This window comes from Meles meles, chromosome 16 (assembly GCF_922984935.1).
Source record: "Meles meles chromosome 16, mMelMel3.1 paternal haplotype, whole genome shotgun sequence".
Lineage (NCBI taxonomy): Eukaryota > Metazoa > Chordata > Mammalia > Carnivora > Mustelidae > Meles > Meles meles.
The window spans coordinates 62,493,897-62,519,455 of NC_060081.1; the positions used below are offsets into that span (position 1 = coordinate 62,493,897).

At 43.5% G+C, this 25,559-nt stretch overlaps 1 protein-coding gene across 3 annotated transcripts in view; it reads left to right on the top strand.

The window, feature by feature from the left end:
• Window positions 1–5,311: 5,311 nt before the first annotated feature.
• The window catches only part of DHX35 (DEAH-box helicase 35), a 65,864-nt gene continuing 45,616 nt past the window's right edge, over window positions 5,312–25,559 (top strand). For 2 of the 3 annotated variants that reach the window (XR_006815333.1, XM_045981304.1), the window contains exons 1-4: window positions 5,332–5,377; window positions 10,363–10,496; window positions 14,565–14,657; window positions 21,123–21,200. Coding sequence is in view for 2 of the 3 variants with exons in the window: in XM_045981304.1 (XP_045837260.1) it covers window positions 5,338–5,377; window positions 10,363–10,496; window positions 14,565–14,657; window positions 21,123–21,200 (345 nt within the window). In the remaining variant the exon portion in view is untranslated. Of the gene's footprint in view, window positions 5,378–10,362; window positions 10,497–14,564; window positions 14,658–21,122; window positions 21,201–25,559 lie in introns of all 3 variants that reach the window. The other variant, XM_045981303.1, reaches the window with a different exon arrangement.

Genomic DNA, 25,559 nt, shown 5'->3' on the forward strand with positions numbered 1-25,559 from the left:
GAAGGAGGGAACTTGCCAGGAACTGCAGGTATTTTCACATGCTCTGCTTGTCTTTTCTTCAAAGAAAAAGCTTGAGCTATTTAGACCATGAACTTGGTTCTCTGCTGCTCTGCCAAAGGCGGCCTTCGTTTGCCTTCCTGGATTCATCCCTGGTATTAACTCTGGTGGCCCCATGGGCCCAATTTCATCAGATGGGTGTACTGACAATGATTTTGCAATCTCATATCCTGGAGTAGGGGCAGAAGAGGACACTGACAATTATCCCAGATTCCTGGTCTGGTGGCAGGCCATGCAGCTGGTTTCTACACCTTGCTAATCAGGATTGGTATGGCTGTGGAATCCTGTTTTTGTCCAGTGTACGGACAGACTAGGGCAAGAGAATTAAAGGGTGGCCTCCTCCTGAACTGGCCAAAGCAAGAGCGATCTGTCATGGGGGAGGGTGTCATTTGCTACAGAGGCACACGCTGAGGCACCGGATCGTGAGCACGCATGTGGGTTTTCATGCGTGCGCCGCATGGTCCCCAGGCTGGTTATTTGCCAGGTTCGTGCCTTAATCTGGGCCGTGAAGCTCACCAGACAACCGGTTCATGTCCGGTTGTAAACAAATTGGGCCTAAGCCTCACACAAACGTACTGTTGGTTGAAACCATCTGCAGATTTAGATCATTTCCTATGTTGTGTCTTTGACCCTCACAACAAGGTCGGGCTGGGACGCTGTTATTCCCAATAATCGAGCAAAGAAACAGAAGCTCAGACGAAGTGGCATATTCCAGGGCATAGCTGGTCGAGATGAGGTCTGAGGACCGACAACCTGTATCAGGGTGAGCAGGGTCCTTGTTTACAATGTCTATTATTGGCCTTGCTCCCAGCGGAGGGGAGGGGGAGTAGGGCAGATTATTTGGTTTAAAAATGTCGGTTGCCCCTTCCCGGGAGAATTATTATTTCCTTATATGTCCAATGTCAGACTTAGCCACTGCAAACCGGGCTATAAATATTTCAGTACGTAGCTGTGAAAGATCGAAACAAAACAAAAAACAACGCACTTTGAAAACCACCACCATGATCCTACCCAAACAACTTTAATGAAAATCTCCCGGTATCATCAGATAGTGTTGAAATTCAGTTGTCTTGTCCTCCCCCCGCTGATTTGTTTGAATGAAAGATCCAAACAGTGGCAAGGTCAACCCGATCAGACTGCAGGGTCGGCATTCCTTCGAAACACCGGAGAAGTCACAGCCGGAGAGCTGGTCACCCCACCCCTGTCGGCAGTTGGACTGGGGAGTATTTTACTAAGGGAACTTGAGGTGACTTACAAGAAAACCCAAGGTACAAGGTCATGTAAAGGAAGAGTTACATGGAAGAAGCCCAAGGACAGAGTAGAATGAAGCTACACGTGCAGGCCACAGCGACCAGCACACTCACTTTGGTGGACCGCACATTTCTCTTCAAGCTTCTCAGCAGGCGAGGCAGACAAAGAAACCTGATCCGATCCACCATTCGCAGTGTCCAGAAGGTTAAATCCAGGTTCAGGAAGAATTCTTGGTACTAAGATCAGGTAATGAGTTTTCACAGGGATCCTCCTACTAAGATGATACTGTGGGGGCACCTTGCTGGCTTGGGCAGAAAAGCCTGTGCCGCATGACCTTGGGTCATGATTCGAGTTTCACATTGGGTGCAGAGATTTAAATAAACTTGGGAAAGAAAGAAAGGTGATACTGTGAGGTATTCAGATGGAAACCTCCTGATGATAAGCCCTATGACAAATACTCTGAGGTGGGCCTGGACACTGAACCCACCAGGACAGTTGTCTAAAGCTACAGACTCTGAGCATGGACTGTATACCTTATGCGGAATATGTTCCCATAAGTATTATTATGCTAGTTTCACTGATCTCACTCCTAGAAAAATGCCCCAGTTTGCCTGGCAGAGTGAGGGCCCCCTTTCAGTCAGAGAAGTGTCCTGTTTGAACAATAAAGCACACTATTATCTGATCTTGAAAGCACCTGGCAGGGCTGAGGCCCTCCCCAACTCATCATCTGCACAGATGGGCCTTGTTCCTCAGATAGACATGACAGAGACTCCCCTGCTGGCTGAGTCTCTCCTGGTGGATCTCCACACCTCTGTACCCAAATCCCTGGAGCTAAGTAACACTTTTGCTTATGCTAATACATGTGTGAACTTGCTCATTTGTGTGCAAGCCAACAAACCAGACAGGTTTACAGATGTTACAAGTTGCAGAGGGCTACACCTAGACCCAGGGGGACATCCCAGCGTCGTGCAATTCAGCCAAGGACTACCTCTTTTCAGGCTGGAAGCTAGCTAGCTCTCTCTGACTTGGCTTCATGGAGGAGACCCAAGGGCAGTTAGGATTCTTCTCAGGAAGCCAAGAATTCTAGCGTGTGACTCTTGGGAGGGTGGCATGGACATGTCATTTTTGCTTCCTTCATTCCACCTCTGCTAACTTCACTCTGAGATTTCCCTCTGAGGAACCATTCTGTTTCCAACTCTTAGTCCACGTCGTTCTGGGGAAGCTGACCACGTCTGACTTGGGGTGGAATGTGTGACCTAGGTTTAAGCCGGTCAGTACGTCCTATTCCACGGCCCTGATGATCACTTCAGGGATGGAGATTATATATATGTATAGTCAGTCAGATACTTTTGCCAGGGTTTTTTGGAAAGAGGCTTGAAGCTAACTACGGATGTGGTGCGTGAGCTGACGGCCATGTGACAGTCATGTCAGGAGAAGGCAGAACGTTACGTTCAGAAGTCCTGACTATGTCCTATGTGACCCGCTGCAGCTGTGTCTCGAGCCTGAACTACTCCTGGATTTTTTGAATTATATGAGCCACTTTTGCATAAGAGAGAAAATGCTCTGGGTTTTCTAGCACTTATTGCATAAAAGCCTTAACTAGTACAACGATGAAAACCCCTAAATCCTATGCCTCCTAAACATGGTCAAGATGGCTGGGCTGGGAATGTTTCAAAGTAGAAAGGAACAATTAACTACCAGAGGCAGAGAAAAACTTAACATATTCATGAAACATAATTTCGAGGAGTATTATCTTTCTGAAATACCAATTATCATTCAGAAGTTGAAAAACATAACCCTGTGTAACAAAATGTTCAAACTTTCACGGAATCGTTGGCAATGAAGTAAATAAATTATGCTTGCCATCTCATGAAACAGGTTTTAATTTTAGAGTAGCTATTTAAGGCCAGTCTTTCCAAAAATAGTTAATTAGGGAGGATAAGACAAGTCTATTAAGACCACTCCTAGTTTGTGACAATAAAACCACACCATCAGCATCCAGATTATTACTTAGGTGTTTTCTCTAATAAAAGAATGTGAAAGCAAAACGACCCATTGGGGACAGTCAGGCTTTGAGAACTTTCTGAGGTGGATGAACTAATTCTCGTCTAGGAGAGCTAAATAAGCTCTGATGATTTTAAATGGCTTATGTGGGTGAAAAACCATTGGCTTGGGAATTAAAAAGCCTGAATTCTAGTTTCAGTTCTGATACTAACATTAGCTCACTGAGTGTGACCAAGTCCTTTTAATCTCCATGAATCAAAGTTTTTTTTCTCCCATAAAACAAGGAATTTAGGCTAGAGGTTGACTGAAGTCTCCTCTGGCTTTAAGATTATGATCCAGTAATTTGAGCATGGCCAGTGTACTGTCTGTCTGTAAACAGGAAGACTTCTTCACGTAAGTCAGAGTAATTTATAAAATAGAGAAATTATAAAAAGTGGCATTTATTTCATTTTCCCTTGTATTCATGTATAAACCCCATCTTCTATACTTCAGCTGTTAGTGAAAATAAGATAAAACAAGGAAGGATCAGTGCCATGCAGAATTAAAACTAAGTAGAAAGCAGGTACTTTGTATTGGGCTCTGAGTATGAATGTGAATTTGTCCTTAAGAAGCTCCCCATGTTAATAGTGGAGGCAGATTAACTATAGTTCAACTAAATGGTACCACAAAAATGAACAAACAGCCTCTGAGTCTGTGTACAAAGGGGGAATGCTTAAGCCAGTGAATTTAGAGTACTCTTAGAGCTGGCCCATATAAAGATATTTTAAAGATGAGTGAAGATTTCTTGGCAGAGACGTTATCATGTATTGAGCCTTGTATTTATTATTATGGAAATAAAGGGGATATTTGGAAAATGAATGCATGCCTGTAAAATTTGATTTTTCCCCCCTGGTGGATTTGCTCTATTTAAGTTAACGAGAGTTAACATTGACTGAATGCTTATGTCTTACACTGTTAGGTGTTTTACATGTTACCTCATTTAACAGAATCTCCGAAGACCTCATTTTACAACTAAGATTGGATGACAGCTAGGCCTGACGAAATGGCAAAGTTAGGATTCCCAATCACCTCTACTTACCTTCAAGGCTCTTGATTCCAGGGTATGCCATTTCTTACAACGAATGCAGAATTTTCGTCACAGCTCTAAAAACGCATAAAATCTGAAGCCTCTCCCTTCCAGTTAGGGGCCTACCCATAAAACATTTCCTCTTTTTGGGATTAGTGGAATTTTCTCTAGCTCCTTGATTGGAAGAACCATCTGAGCAGCTTCCTAAAATGCAGGTTCCCAGGCCATACCCCTGGAGATTCTGACTCAGGATTGGATCCAGGCTTAGAATCTATATTTTTAACAAGCAACTGGAATCCTAAAAGCAGTCAGATTGGAGGAAACACTGAGTTAGTGCCCTAGCCTAACTGATCTACCCATTTCTTAAGACTCTTATTCCACCCCCCCCCATTTCCATACCACTTACCATAGCTCTATTCACCGGTGATAATAAGCACTACTGTTTCTTGAGCATTTATTCATTTTCTATTCAACGTCACCCCCACCTTGGACAGACGCTGCACTAAGGGGCCGAAACTGCAGTACCTGGGCATACAGTGGGCTCCCAATAATTATTTATTGGAGGCAGCTGCTCTTAATATGGAGACGACTGAAAGAGAAACAAACTGGTGCAGCTTGTAACATAATCAGTATTTAGCAGTTCATTTGGGATGCATCATCTCCGCGTGGCCGCCACCCGGCCCAGGCCATGCTGCTGGAAATACCACTCTGATCCCTCACACACCACACTAAAATGATCCGAGAACCGCTCCCTTTTTCCCAATATGGCGGGGCCAGTCACGTGGGTCAGCGGGCCCGGCCGGAGCGCTCCTGGAAACCCGCCGTAAGTCACGTGGATGGGGGGGGGTGGAGACCACGGGGGCGTGGCCGTAACTCCTCTGGAACAGCCGGGGCCGAGATTCCCCGCCGGCCACGCGCAGCGAAGGGGTGGAGTCAACCTCGTGACCTTTCACCCCAGCATGGCTGCGCCCGTGGGACCGGTGAAGTTCTGGCGACCCGGTAAGGCCTTTGGAGAAACGATGGGCAGATGCGGCGGCCTGACTTTGATCTTGGCCCCGCAGCGGGCGCCCTGGAGCCTGCGGACCTGCTCGCAGGCCTGACCTCGGCGGGCTGGCCACCGCAGCTTCAGAGCTGGTAGGCTCTGCGGCTCGGGAGCCCACCGTGGTCCCGACAGATTCAGGCGTCCGCCCCCAGCCTGGGCAGAAACTCTCTGTGTGACCTTGTTCGAGTTTCAGCTTCCCCGGGCCTCATTTTCCTGACGCGTGATGCCTGCCTCGCCCAACGCTGGGGAAGCGCTGGAGCGCCCACGCGTGTCCTGTTACCGCCCGGGGCTGCGCTGTGGCCGGGCGAGCGGTGCTGCTCAGGGCTTAGGAGCTCAAGTGTGGAGTCGGTTTATCTGGGTTCGACTTCTCGGCTGTGCCCTATAGTAGCAAAGTTCCTTTGGGCAAGTCACTTAATTTTTCTGAGTCCTGTCCTTCTCCTGTGAAATGGGTAGAGTAAGAATTGTCCTGTGGGCTTGAATGACGAGCACGGTGCCTTGTCTGACTCAGAGTAAGTGCTCATAGAAAAGGGAAAGTGCCTGGGGCACCTGGGTGGCTCAGTGGGTTAAGCCTCTGCCTTCAGTTCAGGTCATGATCTCAGGGTCCTGGTATCGAGCCCCACATCAGGCTCTCTGCTCAGCGGGGAGCCTGCTTCTTCCTCTCTCTCTCTGCCTGCCTCTCTGCTTACCCGTGATCTATCTCTCTCTGTCAAATAAATAAATAAATAAATCTTAAAAAAAAGGGAAAGTGCCTTATTTTGTTTTAGGGTAATTCTTGCCCATCTTGAGTGCCTACCAGAAAGTGGCCGCCCTCCTTCGTATGGGCTGTTACCCACTTTCCCTCTGTCAGGCAGACAGGAATGTGAGTCACAAAATGCTTTGCCTGATGTGTTTTCGTTTCCTTATCAATCAGGATTTTATTGACTGTGTACTTGCCAGATCCTGCTACATGCCTTCCTCCCCTTCCCTCAGTTTCTTGTGAAAAACAAAAGTTTCTTATCAGTTAATCAGCTTGCCTTTTTCCACCACTTGCACCTCTGCAGGTCTGGGTGTGCAAAGTATATTGCAGCAAAAATGAAGCGAGAGGGAGAAGGTAATACAGGGAAAGCTTTTAAAGGATATTTTAGAGTGGTGCCCTGAGATGCTAACCATGCATATACGTGATGTCTGAGATAAGCCCAAGCAAGGGATGTTAATTCTTTTAAAAAAATCTGTAGTTTGTCCCTTAGTGACAGTTTTATTCAGTATTTCAAATCATTAGCCAGTTATCCGTCCTGAATTTTATTTGCAGCCAGAACTAAGATTGCATTAGGTAATGAGATACCTTCTATTTTATTTACTCAAGCCTTTAATAACGGGCCAAAGTGTTAAGTATAATAAAGGTGTGAATGAATTGTCGCAAATCAGAACGGAATACTATTTTGGCTAAAGAACATGGGGTTGGGGGCGCCTGGGTGGCTCAGTGGGTTAAAGCCTCTGCCTTCGGCTCAGGTCATGATCCCAGGGTCCTGGGATCGAACCCCACATCGGGCTCTCTGCTCTGCGGGGAGCCTGCTTCCTCCTCTTTCTCTGCCTGCCTCTCTGCCTACTTGTGATTTCTCTCTGTCAAATAAATAAAATATTAAAAAAAAAAAAAAGAACATGGGGTTGCTGGAAGAGTTCTGTTCCGTTTTTTAGTTCCTTTGTTGAGGGGATACGTACTGAACTCCTAATCGAGTGATCAGGAGGCAAATACAGATGACCAGACCGCTGCTTTGCTCTCAGGATTTATTTTCTCTCTCTCTCTCAAGTTATGATATGAAGTTAGATATCCTTTAGAAGAGGAATTAAAGTGAGGCAGAAAGAAGTGGTGGTAAGGGAGATAAGTTCTGTGAGTCAGACTGTAAAGCTATCCTTGACTGCCACTTGCTAACCTGGTGACTTGGCAAACTCACTTAAGTGCGCAGAGTCTCAGTGACCTTATCTGTAAATTGGGCATAACAACACCTACCCAAAGGATTGTTTTGAGGATTAAATGAGAATGCATGTAAAGCTCTTAGTACTAGATACATGGTAACTATTTTAATTACATAGAGGCATCTAAGAGAGGGAAAGAGTCAATGTGTGGATAAGAAATACTTCATAAAGATAGTGATATTTTTGAGGTGAATAGTGAAACACAAGTAAGGTTTGTTCCTTGGAAAGGTAGGAGTGTGGAGCTCTGGGCAAAGGGTGCAGCATGACCAAGGCAAAGTGGGATGTGTGCCTCAGGAATGTCCAAAAAACTAAAGTAATTGAGTAGCGAGATGGTGTTGAGTGATAGGATATATTTTGGGGTAAAGCAAGAGATAACGCTATTCTGTTTCTCGTTCATTATTTAAAAAAAAATGCTGGTTGTGACCCCTCTACATTGATTCATTCATCTACATGCCCCACTAATGGGGCATCACTCAAATTGAAAAACTGAATTGAAAAAAATTGAAAGGAGAGGGAATGCTCTGTGGGGGTGGTTGGGGGCTGCTGTTTCCAGCCTTGTTTTGTAGATGGAGGCATTGTGCTTTGCAGGATTACGAACTTGCTACTCCCTTAAGTATAGAGAGTGCTCCCGAGGGAAGGGCAACCATAGGTCGTCAGAATGGACTGTGGGATGTACATAGAGGAGAGGCAGTCCTCATTTGGCTGAATGAAGTCTTTTGTAAGGAGGAGACACACTCCTTACTGATTGACAGTAGCTCTTGTAAAACATCTCATGACAGGATATACTGAGGAGGACTTGGTTGTAGGGGAGAGCCAGGGAGGGGTAGTGAAGAAGACACTTGGGTCGATTAAACCCTGCTGTGGGAGCAAGGAAGAGACCTTGCAGGAGCGATGCTAACGTGGCTTTAAGACAGCCTGGAAAGGTTTAAAACGTGTTTTGAAAAGGAGGGAATTTGCGACAAAAGCAGCGAGTGAGGATGAGGTATTCTTTGCACGAGTTTTCTTGGGAAGGGTTATTAAGAAGTTATTTAAAGATTTTTATTTTTTATTTATTTATTTGACAGAGATCACAAGTAGCAGAGAGACAGGCAGAGAGAGAGAGAGGGAAGCAGGCTCCCCGCTGAGCAGAGAGCCTGACGTGGGACTCGATCCCAGGACCCTGAGATCATGACCTGAGCTGAAGGCAGCGGCTTAACCCACTGAGCCACCCAGGTGCTCCAAGAAGTTATTTAGATGTGGCGATGATAAGGGAAGAAAGGAAACCTGCCTCTTTGAGCACAGGCTTTGTTCCAGGTCCTGTTCTTTTATCTTGTTGAAAGGAAGGTCAGTGTTTTGGCAAAAACAATACGGCAGTGCCCCACTTACACGATTTTTGGCAATCTTGGACCTCTGGAACACAACTGTGTTCCTAGAAATAAATGGAAAAAGGATTGGAGATCTGTGACAGTGACTCTAAACTTAGCTCTAGGGGGTTTACGGACCATGAGCATTTTCTATCCCGATACATTACATTCAGGTGTATTTTTCAGGAGAGAGAGTCCATAGCCTTTATTAGATTGTTGAGGGGATTAGGGACCTGCAAAAAATGTAAAAATAAATCACTGGGACAAAGGTGCTTCTCATAAAGGCCCTGTACTTTCACATGGTATCAGACTCTGAGTTCAGAAGTTCTGGGAGATGCTGGTTTTGGATAAGTCACCCCTGTAGTGCCCCCATGTTTGATCTTCCAGGGAGGGTTTTTATGATTCACAGAGGCATTACACCCCAGTGCTCAAAACTCTAGCCTTTGAAAATAGTTTCCTGTGTCGTGTTGAATTCCAAACCCTGTGTCACTTACTACTCTTGAGTTCTGTCCAAGGGGTACACACACAAATCAGCACGAAAAATTCTGGAAACCGACCATAAAAATTGAACCCATGTTCCTCTTAAGGCATTTTCCTTCAAAGGCTAAAATCCATGGTATCTTTAAGAGTTTTACATGATGGGATATGACCATTTTTTACCATTCTGAGCACCAGTTTGTCATTGTTCTTACCAAGCAGCCATCGTGGAAAGCTATTGTTTAATCTGCTCGGCGCAGTGCTTTCTTGGAATGGTACTTCGCGCCCAACCACTCCAGGTCTGTGGTTCAAAATGGGGGCTGCTGTCTCCTGCATCCCACTCCACTAGCCATGGTTGGTTGGATCAGGCTGGGTATTGGACCTGAGCTGGGGGAAGAGGACCCTTCCCTGACCTCCAGACCCCACACACCAGGGACTCCCAGCCCCCCTTCGCTGAGTCTTTTACTTTCTGCTTAGCATGTGTTACCACCTCCTGCATGAAGCTGTGTTCTGGGAGGAGGAGTAAAAGAAGCAAGTAAGCTGCTCGAGGGTAGGGCCTAGCATCGGGAGTGTTCTCTGTGGTATCTCTCGCACTTCAGTCCTTGTGGAATGAGTGAATGGATGGTGGGGAGTTGTGAGCCTGGGCGGCCTTGATTCCAGCTCCGACCCAAAAGCCAAGCTGAGCGATCAAAAGGAGCTGGTGGAGAGGTGCTGAGATGAGAGAAGGAGCAAGCCCCGGCAGCATTTGCGTGCCTGCTTCCCGTTGTCCCTTGTTCTTGCCGCCCCCCCCGCAGCAGCAGCACTCTTTCTGCACCTCAGCCAGTTCCCACTGGGTTTTGTCGCTTGTGTGAGTAATAATTGGTAGTAATATGTGGGGGCCAGACTGGAAAACATTGTCCTCTGGAATACAGTTAACGTGTGGCCAATTTGGAGCCCAGTGGGACTCTCCTCTCGGTTCTTGATGCTTTGGTGACGCTTTTTAGGGAAGATTTTTGTATTCTCTCAGTCCTTCCTAGATGCTTTCCTGAAGTTAAAGTTGAGTATCTTCTCCTAGTTTGAGGTCAGATGCGTTGCTTGTGTTGTATCTTTGCCTTTGAATTTGTAACGTCTGCACATTTTTCTGTCCATTGGTTGCATCAGAGAATCTGAAAAAAGGATTTCTCTTGCAGGTACCGAGGGACCAGGTGTCAGCATCTCTGAGGAGAGACAGAGTCTAGCTGAAAACTCTGCAACAACCGTTGTCTACAATCCCTACGCTGCCCTTTCTATCGAGCAGCAGAGGCAGAAGCTGCCCGTGTTCAAGGTACACCAAATAAGCATGCGCAGTCTGTCCGAAGCAGTGTGCAGTGGCCTCAGACTTGGTACCGAAGTGAATCATGTCCTCTTAACTCTTAGCGATTCTCTAGGACACAGTGAGCTCAGAGCCACCCTTATCTCAGAATGCGTGTGTTACTTAACCATATAAATCTTGAAAGTCCTTAATTTTTTTTTTTGTTAGATATTGTTACAAAATGAAAAACTCGAAGAGATAGAACGACATTCTTTCCCCCCCTTCTTTGCTTTCAATTATGGACAAATTCAGACATATAGAAGAGTAGAGAAAACAGAGCAATGAACTGCTGTGCCTCCAGCTTCAACAGATTACTAGCCTCTGACCAATGTTAGCTTTCTTTTTAAAGGCGAATTTCTTGAAACAAGACTCATTGGATATATGAGGAGGTTTCTGTGGAAGAAGTTAACTCCCACTGACACAGTGACGGGATTTGGGTGGATATTATGTACTGTGTGCACATCCAGCGCTTGAGTTTATTGGTCTCACGAAATGGACGGATGTTCATTTCACAAGAGACCAAAGCATAAGCTAGAATTCAGAATACGTTTGTTTATAGCCATAGTTCTCCAGTGCAGACACACATGGTCCATGGGCTCGCTTTCTCCCTGTTGCCAAGACCACATGGGAAGCCAGATTGTAATCAGCAAGGGAGCTGTAGACCAAGGGCCATTCAGATAGAGCTGAAGAATGTTTGTTTCGTATAGCCCCCGAGGAAGGGCGATGTGCTCTCGAAGCCTCACGTGATGCCCCGGAATGACTCGAGTAGGTGTGCCCACCAACACCCCTGGCTCCCTGTCTCCTTCTCCTGGACAGTGCTAGGGGAAAGCTCCTAAGTTCTCCCACTAAGGGTGTCCCTTTGTCTAGACAGTGTTAATCATTCCTCTTCTCTTAATATGGGCTTTCTCTAAATTGATTGAAACAGAATCCTTCTTAACTTAGCCAAGTCACCTAGATTAGAGTTTTATGTGGCCCTGAACACTTTAGTCACTCACTGACCTTTCTGGGTTTCTCTCTCAGGTGATTAACTTCATTCCGTATATGTGAAGGTAAACCAGTTTGCCCCTCAGGAGATAAGATTATAGGTTCACTGTTGCTGCCTCACTGTTGAGGGACATAGTTTGAGCTCTGGTGAAGTATCAGGATTCTGAAGCTAGACTTTAGAGCTCAAACCCAAGCTTCCTTGTTTTTGTGCTGTTCTCACAGCACAAAACACCATCTGAGCTTCTGTGTTGGTATCTGTAGTATGGGACTAATAACACCTCCCTCACAGGATCGTTATGAGGCCCAGATGAGTTAATCCACACAGAGCATTTAGCAAGGTCTCTGACATATTGTGAGTGTTCAAGTACACAGATAATTATTGTTTACCAAGTATTTAATTTTGGCCTTTCCTTGAGTATCCTTCATCCTCCAACTGAACTTACAAGAAACTATAAATGAAAAAGTAATCAAGGTTTAACATATTAATGGAAATTAAAATGAAAAGGGTGATTGGTAAAAAGCAAAACAGAAGTTAAGCATAGTTAGGTTCTCCTGAGATGTTAAAGATAAATCTAGAAGATGAAGAAGGTAAAAGGGACCCATTCACCAGCCCTTCCCCCATTAAAACTAAAAGTAGCTTTAAAAATGGAAATTGGAACTAAAGGGGCAGTAAATATAAAGTTACTCCCTTTTCCCTGCTGCCAGTACAAGGCAGCCTTCTCGACCGCCTTCTGTAGGCTGGTGTTCTTGCTGGGGCCTGGGCACTGCTATGTGAGGTTGTCCTCTCAACCCCCTTACACACCGCCTCCCTGAAGCTCTGGCCCCTCCTCTGCACCAGCCCTTGTGCATTTCTCTCCTTGTGCCCGTGGGTGCTGCTGTCATTTTTGCAGTCTCCAGACTGGAAATTATGTCATGTCTCTCTCGAATGTCACACGTTGGACCTTCTCCATGTGCAGCCCTTCTTATCTAGTATGTGAGGTGTGAGTTACGGCCTTCAGTTTTCTCCAGCTCGCTCTCATCCAGTACGGCACTGACAGCCCAGCCAGCACCCCAGGGAAGGTCCAGACCCTAGCTCTGCTAGGGAAGCCGGGACTACCTGTCTTGTAACTCATTTCCCAACCATACCTTGAGCCTTTTGTGGGCTCTTGATGATGCCCCTGGAATAGAGTTTGTATAGTTTGCTTGTTTCCATCTTTTTTCTTTTTCTTATGTTATTTCCCTTTCCTGGAATGCCTTGTCTGTTTCTGTCTGTATTCAGATTGTCTTTCAGGTTTTCCTTGACCATCCACCATCCATCCATCTATCCATCCACCCACCCACTGGTTGGATCTATCATTCACAAAGTACCTGTAAAGATCCTTCCCCTACCCAAAATGAAAGAAAGCCCCAAGTCCAGGCAACTGACAAAAAATGTTAAGACTAATCAAGAGAAACCACCTGTAACAGGATCTGCTGTGCAGGGTTGAGAAATGCAGATTCCTGGGCCCCACCCGCCTCCTACTGAGTCAGAAACCCTCGGAGTAGGGCTAGGAATCTTCATTTTTAACAAATTTCCTGAGAGGAAATTTCACACTAAAATGTGAGAACTATATATTTCAACCCCAATTAATGCCAAATTCAAAAACCCCAAGCAGCCAATACTTTAGTGAGGCAGTTAGGCAGCGTGTTCGCTCTCCTAGTCCAACTGCGTTGTCGGGGCCCAGTCAGACGGGCCAAGCAATAAGGGTGGGGGGTCTCGGCAGGGTTCGTGGCATTCCAGACCAGGTATTTATGGAATACCTTCATGACTTTCCAGGCTGTCAGGTGTGTCTCTCAGCACACATGGGTGCAAAAATACACTCAGAGGCTAAGTAGATAGGATGTTGGAATCATCTCTTCCGTTTTCTGCTCACAGTGAATGGGTAAAGAAAGGCTCAGTTGAAATACAGGTGTAGCTTTATTACAAACTTGGTTTTAGAGGTAGAGGTGAAAGTTAATAAATGAAAGAATTTGTAAGTAGATAATACATAACTTGTGGAAATGTAAAGGTCTCCTTCATACCCTTGCTCCCCGGCTCACCCTCTTTTGCTGCTGGAGATGGTACAATGACCAGTTTTTTGTTTTGTATTATTTCCTGCCAAGATATCATGGCATGTATGTATCCTTTCTTTAAAAACACAAATAGTGTATTATTTACACTGTTTTGTACCTTGAGTTGCTCCCCTAACATATCTTGTTGGCCATTCCTTATCAGTGCAAATAGACATTTGTTCTTTTTAAAAATTTATTTATTTTTATTTATTTTTAAAGATTTTTATTTATTTATTTGACAGACAGAGATCACAAGTAGGCAGAGAGGCAGGGAGGGGAGTGGGGGGAAGCAGGCTCCCAGCTGAGCAGAGAGCCCAGCGTGGGGCTCAATCCTGAGCTAAAGGCAGAGGCTTAATCCACTAAGCCACCCAGGCACCCTTCTTTTTTTTTTTAAATTCAGTTAATTAACATATGGTGTATTACTAGTTTCAGAGGTAGAGTTCAGTGATTCATCAGTCTTATATAACACCCAGTGCTCATTACATCACATGCCCTCCTTAATGTCCATCACCCAGTTTCCCCATCCGCCTGCCCCCCTCCCCTCGAGCACGTTTGTTCTCTTTAGCACCCAAGGATATTTCATTGTTAGGGTGTTTCAGAACTGATTTAACCCTGTGGATGAACATTTAGACTGAGTTTTTGGCTATTATACAACACTTCAGGGAGTATGCTTGTATATGTACCTCTTCGTTCATATATAGTGTTAGTATGTGTAGTGTAACTTCTTGTAAGTGAAAAATCTCGAGTTAAAGGGTATCTGCATTGTATACTTCGGTAAGTTACTGCTCTCAGTTGCACTTGTTTCAGCTTGTATGGTCACCAGCACTGCGAACTGGAAATCTGTTTTGATAGTTCTTTTTAAGATTTACTTTCCTTTGGTAAAACAGCTCAAACAGCTCACTTAAACATTTATAATGTTTAAATATCTTTGTTTAGGTCTTTTAAGAAAATGTATGGCTCTTTACAATGTATGTTTCTATTTTTCAGCTTAGGAATCATATATTGTACTTGGTAGAAAACTATCAGACAGTGGTGATTGTTGGAGAGACGGGATGTGGGAAGAGCACGCAGATCCCACAAGTGAGTAAATGCTCGTATGTGTCTTTGCACTTGTATTTGGCTGGAAGGGTTTTATAACTTGAAAACTCTCTTTACTGTAATTTGCTTTTTAAAGATCGTCTGTCAGAGAGAATATATTCAACCCAACTAGATATTTTTTATTCAGTTTTTGGCTCTTGTGATTGATGACCATCGAAGTAACAGTTGTCTTTGATTTATTGTAATTCCAAAATAATGATTGAATAGCCATACTCTGAAAGGAACAGTGGGAACTCCCTCAAAGAGGTATAATGCCTGGTTTTTGTCCTCAGCTAGTTCCAGTTGAAGAGGAGGGTGAAATGAATGAATACTGCTCTAGCTGTAAATAAAAATGGACTACCAAAGAATTTCATGGTGCTGTGGAAGGAGCCCCCGTTATGAGGCAAGCCGCTGTCTGGTGTGGACAGAAGTGGACAGAAGGATCGGGAAAGGCCTTGTAAAAGAAATGACATTTGAAGTAGACTTTGAACGACAGTGGGAGCTGGCCAAGAAGATGTTCTTATCCAGGAAATATTGTGGCAGAGATACTGGGGTGTGAGAAGTGTCTGAGACTCGGCAAGAGTGGAAAGGCAGGGTGAGGTCAAAGGGTGTCTTACAGCCGTGACTTGGAGGGTGAAGAATGATATGTCAGTGGTCAAGGATGAGAGTCACTGCAGGCTGTTCTTCCCTTTTTTTTTTTTTTTAAGATTTTTTTTTATTTATTTGACAGAGAGAGATCACAAATAGGCAGAGAGGCAGGCAGAGAGAGAGGGGGAAGCAGGCTCCCTGCTGAGCAGAGAGCCTGATGCAGGGCTCAATCCCAGGACCCTGAGATCATGACCTGAGCTGAAGGCAGAAGCTTAACCCACTGAGCCACTTATTGAGGTATAAAATGTATATCACAAAGTACTTATATCATGATCGTATAGCTTGATACACTTTCACAAGTGAATACACATGTGTTACTAGCACCCAGATCAAGAAATGGAAGAGAACATTCTGGTCCTCTTGTATCCCCTTCTGGTCTCCTGCCTTCTCTCCCTGCTTCCTGGGCAACACACAAGGGTATCTCTCATTCTGGCCTCTAACACCACAGATTAGTTCTATATTTGAACTTACAGAAAGAGACAATACAGCTTCTTTTGCCAAACCAATAATGGATTTAGACTGTGGCCCAGACTTAGGTATTTCTTAAAAGGTCCCTGGGTGATCTCATGGGCAGCTAGGGACAGGTAAGCGGAAGGGAACGGACAGCAGTAGAGAAAGGACAATAGCACGTGGTGGCCTAGAGGGAGACATAGGTGCAGATGGTATCAAGACTCTGGCAAATTACTTGCTTCTTACAAACAGACACAGGACAGGGGCCATGTTAAATTACTGAGAGAGTGTACGAGGGCAGTTATAATCATTACCACCATCGTCATCATTGTCAAAGAGGTAATAAATAAGTGCTACATAAAGTGGTCACTTTGCATCTATTAATCCGTTTAATCCTCAGTGACCCTGTGAAGCAGGTAGTAGCATTACCTTTGTTTTACAGTTGCAGACATTGAAGAGCAGTGATGTGCGGGAGGGAACATAGAACGGTGAAAGGTGGGTCACGTGAGGTGAGGTTGTCTCAGTTTGATAAGAAATAAGTCTGTTTGGTTAGTCAGCAAAACATAACTATGTTATGTTAGCAACCTGAAAATCTCAGTGGCTGAAGAACATAAAGGTTTATTTCTTCCCTACTCTGTGGTCTTCTTGGGTTGATGACCCAAGATGGGGCCTGGGAGTCTTGGGGGTAGATGGCAGGATTAAGAGATGGCTTAGGTTTTAGAACTTGTGACTGGAAGTGGCACTTCTGCTCACGTTTCATTGGACAAGGCAAGTTTCATGGCCAGGTAGTGGTCGGGTGGCGGTACGTGTAATCCTGCCACGGTCGGGGGGGGGGGGGTGGCAGGTATTTGGATCCGCGATACAGTACAGCACAACGATCTGGTCATATCCCCAGCAAGGCTTAGCTGCCGGGGAACAGAGAGGCCCTGCTGAGGGCCGAGTCCGGGGAAAGAATGGCCTGGAGGCAGAAGAGCAGGGTCTGAGGATCTGGCCTGGGCAATGTGGAGAACAAAGGAAACTTTTTTTTTTTTTAATTTTGGAGAATTATTTAATAGGTTCACATGGTTTACAATTTAAGAGATGTGAAAGGGCATAAAAAGATCTCTCTTCTGACCTGCCCTCTGATGCTCATTTCTTGTATGCGGATACAACTGATGTCATTCGTTTCTCAGAGATTTTTTTATTGCATTTACAGAAAACTATGTGTGTGTGTATATCTTTTTAAAACACAAGTAGGTAGCATCTGTCTGTGCTTTAAGGTACCTTGTTTTTTTTCCCCTTTAATGTATCATTTTTCATTTGCATAGATTGCACATAATTTATTTTACCAATTCCCAGCTGGGAGGCATTTAGGTTGTTTCCAGCTTTGTATTATCACAGTGATACAGTGAGTCAGTTTGCATGTAATTTAGCACATGTGTGGGTATACTTACAGAATAAATACAGTAGTTAGGGAGTTGCTGGATCAGAGGGCAATTAATTAATTAATTGCTTTTAAGGAACTGTGTTTTCTTACAAGCACTGTGTTTCTTGAATACATTCCCATGGTGCAAAATTCAAAAAGCACAGAGAATAAATGGTGAGGAGTGACTCTCGGAAACTTTGCTGGTGAAATTGATGAATGGGTCATTGTGTGATAGTTGATTATATTATTGGTCTGGATACCTGCCACCCCTTCTGTGGAAGGACCATCCCTCTTCCCTTCACCATGCAGTTCTTCTTCGTTGAGACCGCCACAACTCCTGGGGTTGCTAATTTGAGTTACAGCCTAGGAAAATTGGACAGGCTGAGGAGCTGAAGGTCACAGCGAGAATGTGGAGCAGGTTTTTCTAAACGCATCGTCTTGCTGGATTTATATAATGTCTTTCCTTGGAAAAGTACCACATGCTAAAGCACCAAGCACCCGTTTGAAATTTCACAAACTATTTGTGGAACCTAGATGATTTTTTCCCCCCAGACCTCTGTCAGAACAATGGACGATGAAAACAAGTTCTTTGCTACACTTTTTGTTAGTGCTGTTTTTGATGGAGTGCTTCCTTATCCCACTCCTTAATGAGAACGCCAGATTTGGTGACCCTTAAAAAGAGCGAAGATGGAATTCAGCGTGACATCCACTTCCTTTTGATAGCAACACTCTTCCTGCTTTTGCAGCATCTTTAAATTTCCATCTGTCAGCAGTCATAAGCATGCAGGAGTCTGAATCACAGGTGTCTCGAGGAGAATGGCTTCATGGGCAGGTTATTATTATGGAAATTTCTTTTGCTTACCACTGTTACTAAGAGATTGGCTACAAGTATGTGTTGTTTTATTTTGGTTGGTAGACTCGTGTCCTGGTTATGTGGCACGGCGGTGATTTGCCAAGCTTAAGTCCCAGCTCTTAGATTTTTTATCCAGGTCCTTGGATAAGTTATATGACCTTTTTGTTTGCTTATCTCTAAGTTGTTGATGATGCCATTATCTTCCTCATAGATTTGTTGTGAGGTTGAAACGGTCTTATGCATGCAAAGTGCTCAGCACAGTGTCTGGCACCTAATAACGTAGTCCGTGAATCTTAGCTATTTCTCGTAGTTTTGTTTTTGTCTTTGTGTTGATTGGTGTGGTTGGTAGTGTTTTGCTTATGCATTTAATACCAGAGAGAGAAACTTTACAGTTTTTATAGCAAAAACCTACATTATCTAAAACATGTTGTTCCTTACAGTCATTTTTAAAAAACTATTATTTCTAGCTGATTTTGGACTGACAGAACATTTGCAAAAATAGCACAGAATTCCCTTAAACCTCTCCCACCACTTCCCCTGGTGCGGTAACCAAAAGCAGGCATCGCCATGGGTACAGCGCAGCCATTGGGCTACAGATCTTAGGCATCTCTTTAGTGTTCTCACTGGTGTCCTTTTCTAGCTCCAAGGTCCAGGACCTCACTTTGCAGTGAGTTGCTATGTCTCCCCGTCTTCTCTAGGTTGGGACAGTTTCCACAGTCTGTCCTCCTCATCCTTCAGGATCTTGACATTTCTGAGGTGTGCTGGGCATTTATGTGATAGAACACCTCTCAGTTTGGATTTGTATGATGTTTTCTCATGGTTAGAATGAGGTGGTGCATTTGGGGAAAGAATACCATAGAAATGGTGTGTCCTTACTGCATTGTATCATGGGGTTTGAGATGCTGATGTCTGATCACTGGCCAAGGTTAACCTTGGTTCAGGTGCCAGATTTTGCCTCTTAAGTTACTGTCTTGCCCTTTGGTAGTTGGTAAATATCTTGGGGGGAGATATTTTCAGACTGCAGATACTTCCCTTTCCTTCAAGCTTTTGCCTCCTAATTTTAGCATCCCTCAGTGGATCTTGTCTGAGCACTTACTCAGGCATTTGCTTGATGCTTTTCTCTTTTCCCTTTTCCTTCATTAAATGGAATCTTCTCTAAGGAAGAACTGTCCTTTCTCCCTCATTTATTCAGTTGTTTCTGTACATCACTGTGGATTCATGGAGATATATTTTGTTCAGTGGCCTAAAATCCAATACTGTCTTTTTTAGTTTGTTACTGTGATCATTAGGAGCTCCTTTAGTTAGACCCTATGTTCTTTCCTAAAGCCTCTGTCCTTTTTTTTGAACCTTTCCTTACTTTCTAGTACTACAAGGCATTTCAGGCTTGTCTTCTGTTTTCCCTGCACTAGCCCGGGGATCGAACACATCTCCAGGGAGCCCTGGTTCCTTTATTGGAGAATGGTGTTTAGAAATCAAGAATTGGGTGCTAGGGTGCTCGTTGCTCTGAGGTGCCATTGCTGTAAGTCTCAGTGGGCTGATTTAGGAAATACAGATGGAACTGCTAATCCCCACACATAAAAACATCTGTATATCTGTATCAATCTGTGTATGTATTAAAAACCATGAATTTATGCTGATACTTCTGATTGTAATCCAATGCCATGGGGCTCATTTTAGCCTTTCCTTGTTTGTAAATTTCCCCTACAGTGAGAAACTCAGTCCTCATTATTTTCAATATGTTAACTTATTTGTTGAATTCTATTATAAACATAAAGTAGTTCTAGAATTACTAATCCACACACCCATTTGGTTGTTTACCCACATTTACTAACTAGATCACGGTTCTCTGTCTTTGGCTTTACAGCATCCAGGCCAGACGGTGTTTTCCAGTTACTTAGGTTGTGTCTTCTCCACCCCCTTTGGGGTGATCCTGTAATTCATTTGTACTACAAGAGGGCCATTTGTTAGTGGATTTCCTCCTGGTTTCCCTTCATGTGCATCTTGGCTGGTTTTGTTTACGTTTTGGACACTTGAAGAGCATGTGGAACATGCCTGGGTCTGAGTCAGAGCTCCCCAGAAACATGGACTCAGAGCATCGTCATTCCCTCTTCATTCCCTGCTGCCCTGTTTCCAGTTCTCCTCCTTCCTTCCCAGTCCTCCATCGACAACCATTCTCTTTTTAGTTTCTCCGCTTGTTTCTTTTGAACAAGTGAGCAAATACATGTAGTAGGATTTTAAATTTTTGTCCTACTGTAAAATATATATTCATTGTGAAACAATTTAGACATTATAAAAATATGTAACTGATAACAGCTGTTACCCATTTTGGAGTTTAAAAATGTATACGATCAAATGAGTATATAACAAATGAATATATATAGTAAATAAATACATAAATAAATCAGATAAATACATACCATTGAATTTTATGTGGACTGATAGAATGGCCTATGTACACATGTACAAAATCTAGTTATTTTATTTAATTTATTTTTTAAAGATTTTATTTATTTATTTGACAGAGAAAGACACAGCTAGAGAGGGAATACAAGCAGGGGGAGTGGGTGAGGGAGAAGCAGGGTTCCTGCTGAGCAAGGAGCCCAATGTGGGGCCTGATCCCAGGACTCTGGGATCATGACCTGAGCCGAAGCCAGATGCTTAATGACTGAGCTACCCAGGCACCCCTAGTTATTTTTATTTAATCTGACTAAAATGTTTTGTATGGTTGATATTTACATTGAGGTGTCTCTGTGCGTACTTTAAAATTCTTTGTTCTATAGATTTAGCACTGTTCTGTGTGGCCCATGGATAGAAGTTTATTCCTTCAGGCAGCTCTGGTACTTGGAAATTTGAACGACTGGGGAGTCAGAATGTTGAACTTGGGCCTAGATTCTTCTGATTATCAGCTCTGGTGTGAGTGTAAGCAAGTTACTTAAGATTGCCAAGCCTCTGATCCCTCATTTGCAAAATAATTTCCAAAATGTCTACCGGGATAAGAACCATCTGTTCCTAACTTTCTCAGTGATTTTAATACAATATAGGGTTATTTTGGGAGAAGTTGTTTCTGGAGAAGTGGTGTCAGATGCGTACTTACAGGTGGTTTTATTTGCAGTACCTTGCAGAAGCCGGCTGGACCGCCGAAGGAAGAGTGGTGGGAGTGACCCAGCCTCGAAGAGTGGCTGCCGTTACAGTGAGTTTCTTTTCCATGTTGTAAAAACTCCATCTGCGTCTTCTGTTTTAGTGACTTCTTTTTTTCTTGTTTCCTCAAAGCCCCAAAATGAATATGGGGTGGCTCTTGAGTGTTTAATTCTTTGGTTGAAAAAGAACTATGAGCTGCTTATTTTTGTAAATTGAGACCTGTACGTTACACATTTTTAAGTAGTAATAAAGCACAGGGGAAGTAAAAAACAAAAAATAATTAAAATAAATAAAAATGTCACCACCCAGTGAAAACCTTGTGAACATCTGTGAATGTCATTCTGAGCTTTGCGCTTCCATTCACACGAAGATGAGCGGTAGCGTTGGATGGATAGAAATAATTCTACAAAAGTGGGATGCCAGCTCTACGTTTGCTTTTGTTGAATTTCACAAAAGGGGAAACCGAAGTGAAATAGGTGTAGTTACTGAACCTTGGAGAAATATTTGTTCACCACACTAGAACATGTGGAAGTTTGAAAACCAAGAAAGGAGATTACAGAAAGCTTTAATGTTACTTCTTTTAGAAACTGTTACAGGTAGTTTCCTGTTACAAAAGAGCAAAGGCTCACTTATTCTTTCTGTATTTTCTCCCGTTTGTTATAGATGCAGCGCTATGACTTTCATTTCAAGGGTATAAATACATGTTCTTTTCTGTAATCATAACTCCCACAGCTGATTAGCTTTATTTCTAGTTTAAAGAGAGCCAATGTTCATCACTAATTCTTTGCCATGGTTTTGCTGACCTTGAGTGGCTCATTTTGCCTTATTTCTTGATTGGCTGAGTTGTACATGCCTGAGAATGTTTGGTTGTGGTCTTTGTTATGAAACTCTTGCATTGCCCTCTCTTTCGCTGAGAACTGTGCAGACGTTACTCACTGCCTTTTGACAGGATTGCTGTGCAGAAGTCTGAGTTTCAGCGGGCTTTTCCCCTCCTTCCTTCCTGGCTCACTTTTTCCTGCTTGGATGCTTGTAAGCTTGTTTTTGTGCCAGGATGTATCTTGATGCTGATTGTTCTGTCTCATTTTTTTCTTAATTCCGAAGAACTTTGAGTCTTCAGCTTCAAATCTCAGGTTTTCTTCTGTTCTGTCTTGGCATACATATTCTTTTTCCTAAGGGCATCAGTCGAATGTGTATTAGATCTCTTTTCTCTGTTTTGAGTGTTTACCACCATCTCTGGAATCATCTGCTCTTTTCCAGTTTCTTTTGTAAGATGTCTCCAAACCTGTCCACAATATCCGTGATTGTTTTTAGTCAAATGTGTTCTGTTTTGGTTCCTTTATATCTCTTCCTGGGTCTCATAATCACTTCTTTGATTTTTTTTTTTCTTTAAAAGAGAAGTGAATATCTAGAATGGAAGATAATTGCAATACATTACAGATTGAAAAGCTGATAATATTACAAACCTTTAAAAAATTTCAGAAAAATAATAGAACATTTTTATTAACTGCCCGACACGTCGCCTTTTTTTTTTTTTTAAAGAGAGAATGTGTGAGGGGAGCAGGGGGACACAAAGAGAGAGAATCTTAAATAGGCTTCATGCTCAGTGCAGAGCCCAGTGCGGGGCTTGATCTCACGACTCTGAAATGACCTGAGTCTAAACCAAGAGTCAGATGTTTAACCTACTGAGTCACCCAGGCACCCCGTGCCTGACACATTTCTGTAAATCTTTTTTTCCTGCACTTGTTGGCTACATTCCCCTGGGTCACCTCTTCACATGAGAATGATTTTCTGTTCTTTTCTTATGGAGGGAGCAGAGCAGTATTTTAGTGTTTCCCTAGCATAGGCAATTCAGCTTTGCTTTTTATTATTGACACTGTGGAAAAGTTTCTTCAACTTTATAACAGTTCTTTGTAGCATTGTATAAATTTGGGGATTATTCTCAAATTTGAGAAAAGGCTCTCAGGTGTCCGTCATGCCTGAGCTGACAGATTTGGGGGATCTCTGCAGACTGGCTTCTGACCTGTGCATTTCAGACCTTGTTTCTCCTTGACCCTCCTTTGACTTTGTCTTTCTGCCTTAAACTATTTTTAGCTTAAGCTTATAATTTCTTCGAAATTGGATTCCTTTAGCTGATTTCTACTTCTTTCTTTGGAAAATACTTTTAAAGTTTCTTTTTAAACTGCAGTTTTGCTTCTGTTCCTGTCTTTCTTTCCTTCTTGGTCGGCTTTACTGCAGTGGGCTGGCGTTAGGGCTCTGATGATAATAACTCATCTTTGAGTTGGACCACAGATGGCTGCAGAGTCGTGAGATTGTGAGGTCGTGCTGGTCTGGTTAGTGCATGGCCTCCCACTGAATCTCTTCGCCTCTTTTGCTGGGATGGGATGAGGATCTGGAGTTGCTCTCCGTAGTGATTGCAGAGATCTGTAATTGCTCATGATAAAATTCTGTGGGCTCTCTGATTTAGGACTTGATTACTTGCTGCCTGACTGCCTACCTCTCTGTTAAATCTCACTCCCTGGTGATTGTTTGCTATCCGAATGGGTCTCTGTGGAAACAATTCCTGTGTCTTCTGGGCCTGAACACACTGCTGCTTCTTCTCTTCCTAAAGTGAGTGTTGTCCGCCCTGCCTCTTAGGGTGGTGACACCTACATTAAGAGAGAGCCAGTAGCGTGCTGGGGTGCTGGGGTCAGGAGCAGGCCGGAGCCTCTCTTCTGGAGTCAGACCTCACAGTGTTTGGCAGCCGTGCTTCCTAGTTTGTGTGGGCTTATGGCTGGCTGTTTCCTTCTTTCATTGAAGATGTAGGGTTTGGTTGCTGATGTTTTTTATTTCTTGCTTTAAATTAGCTCTCAGAGGAGATGGGAGTTGCCTTTATTTTGTCATCCTTACGCGAACAAGAAGTTAATTCTTTGCCTGCAGTTACTTTTGCTTAGTACTGAGTTTTCATTATTATGTAATCCTTTTCTCCAGAGTTCACTTTTTAATTGTCTTCAAGGTAGAAATTACTGATAGGCATTTTCTGAGTTTTGTGTGTGTAAGTAAATATAGAGATAACAGTTGGGAAACTACACTATAGTGTTTAGACTTAACCTCTTATGTCACAGAAAGATGACTCAGTTGCTTAGGAATTAAAGCAATTTTTTCTCTTTGTAGTAGTTGGGAATCTTAGCTCTTAATCACTTTGCTTTTAGCTCCAAATGTTACTGTGGATAATTTCCATGAAACGCCATGTCTTCTCTGGAAAGAGCAAAGAGTGTATACATTAACGGTGGAGTATTAATAGAGCTGTCAAGTTTGAAATGTTGTATCTCAGAGAGTACTTTCTGTGCAGCCTAAACTCTGAAAACAGTCTCAGAGCCCAAGAACAGATGGCGTGAGCCATTGCTTGATCTCCATGAGAGACACGAACGAGCATGTTCACTGGGCTCAGGGGGTCGGGGTTTGTCTTCCAGACCAGGCCCTGTCTTGACCTGTGGCTCAGGACAAGCTCTCAACCTTTCTTATTTCAGTTTCTTTCTTTGTACCAACGAGGGTCTCTTGCCCACCTCATGGGCTGCGTGCATGTTTAGTGAGATACAGTTTTTGAAAACTTAGAACCTGCAGGCAGAAGTGCTCAGTGAGTGGCTTCTCTTTATTATTTATTTGCCTCTTTCAAATAGATAGTATTTATCCAGTCCAACTGAAGAAGTTATGGGAGTAAAACTTAAATAGTAGAGGTAAAAATCTGTTAGCCGATTGAATATGACCTTTCAAATGTCCTGTGGTGCGATCATACATGAAAGAATAAAAGAGTTTTAAAATAAAATATATTTTATAGCAAATGTATACAAACAGTGAAATCGTAAGAATAAATATGTTTGGCTTTTACCTTCTAGACCCATAAAATGATCATATTTTTATGGAGAGGGTTGGTCCATTTATACTCATTGTTACAAGCCTATTTTCCCATGAGCTCCTCATAGCTCTGCGTATGCATTTTCTATCTGTACCATTTTCCGAGATTTATAGTATAATCTGTGGAGTTGGAATTGAAACAATAACAAAATTTTTGCAGTGAAATCCTGGTTGGCAGGAAGTAGAACCTGCAGTGGATTTCTGATTTCATAAGGTGGTTTCAAAGACTGCTTGGTGTGGACCAGCTGTGGAATGATTGATTGATTCTCTTTTGGCCTACTAGATCTGTAATTCCAAGTCATGAGGCAGAGCCCTTCTAATCCTCATCTGTTCTTCAGTTTCTTAAACACCGATGGCCGGATAATGCCTAGGAAAGGAAAAGGAAAAGGAAAGCCTTGGGCTCCTGACCCTGGGGCTGTCACACCAGGGCGGTCGTGGAAAGTGCCTCAGGACACCTCCTGTGCCAGCCCACCGTTTCAGACTCAGGACTCAGAGTCCATGGAGAGGTGGCCTCACCTGT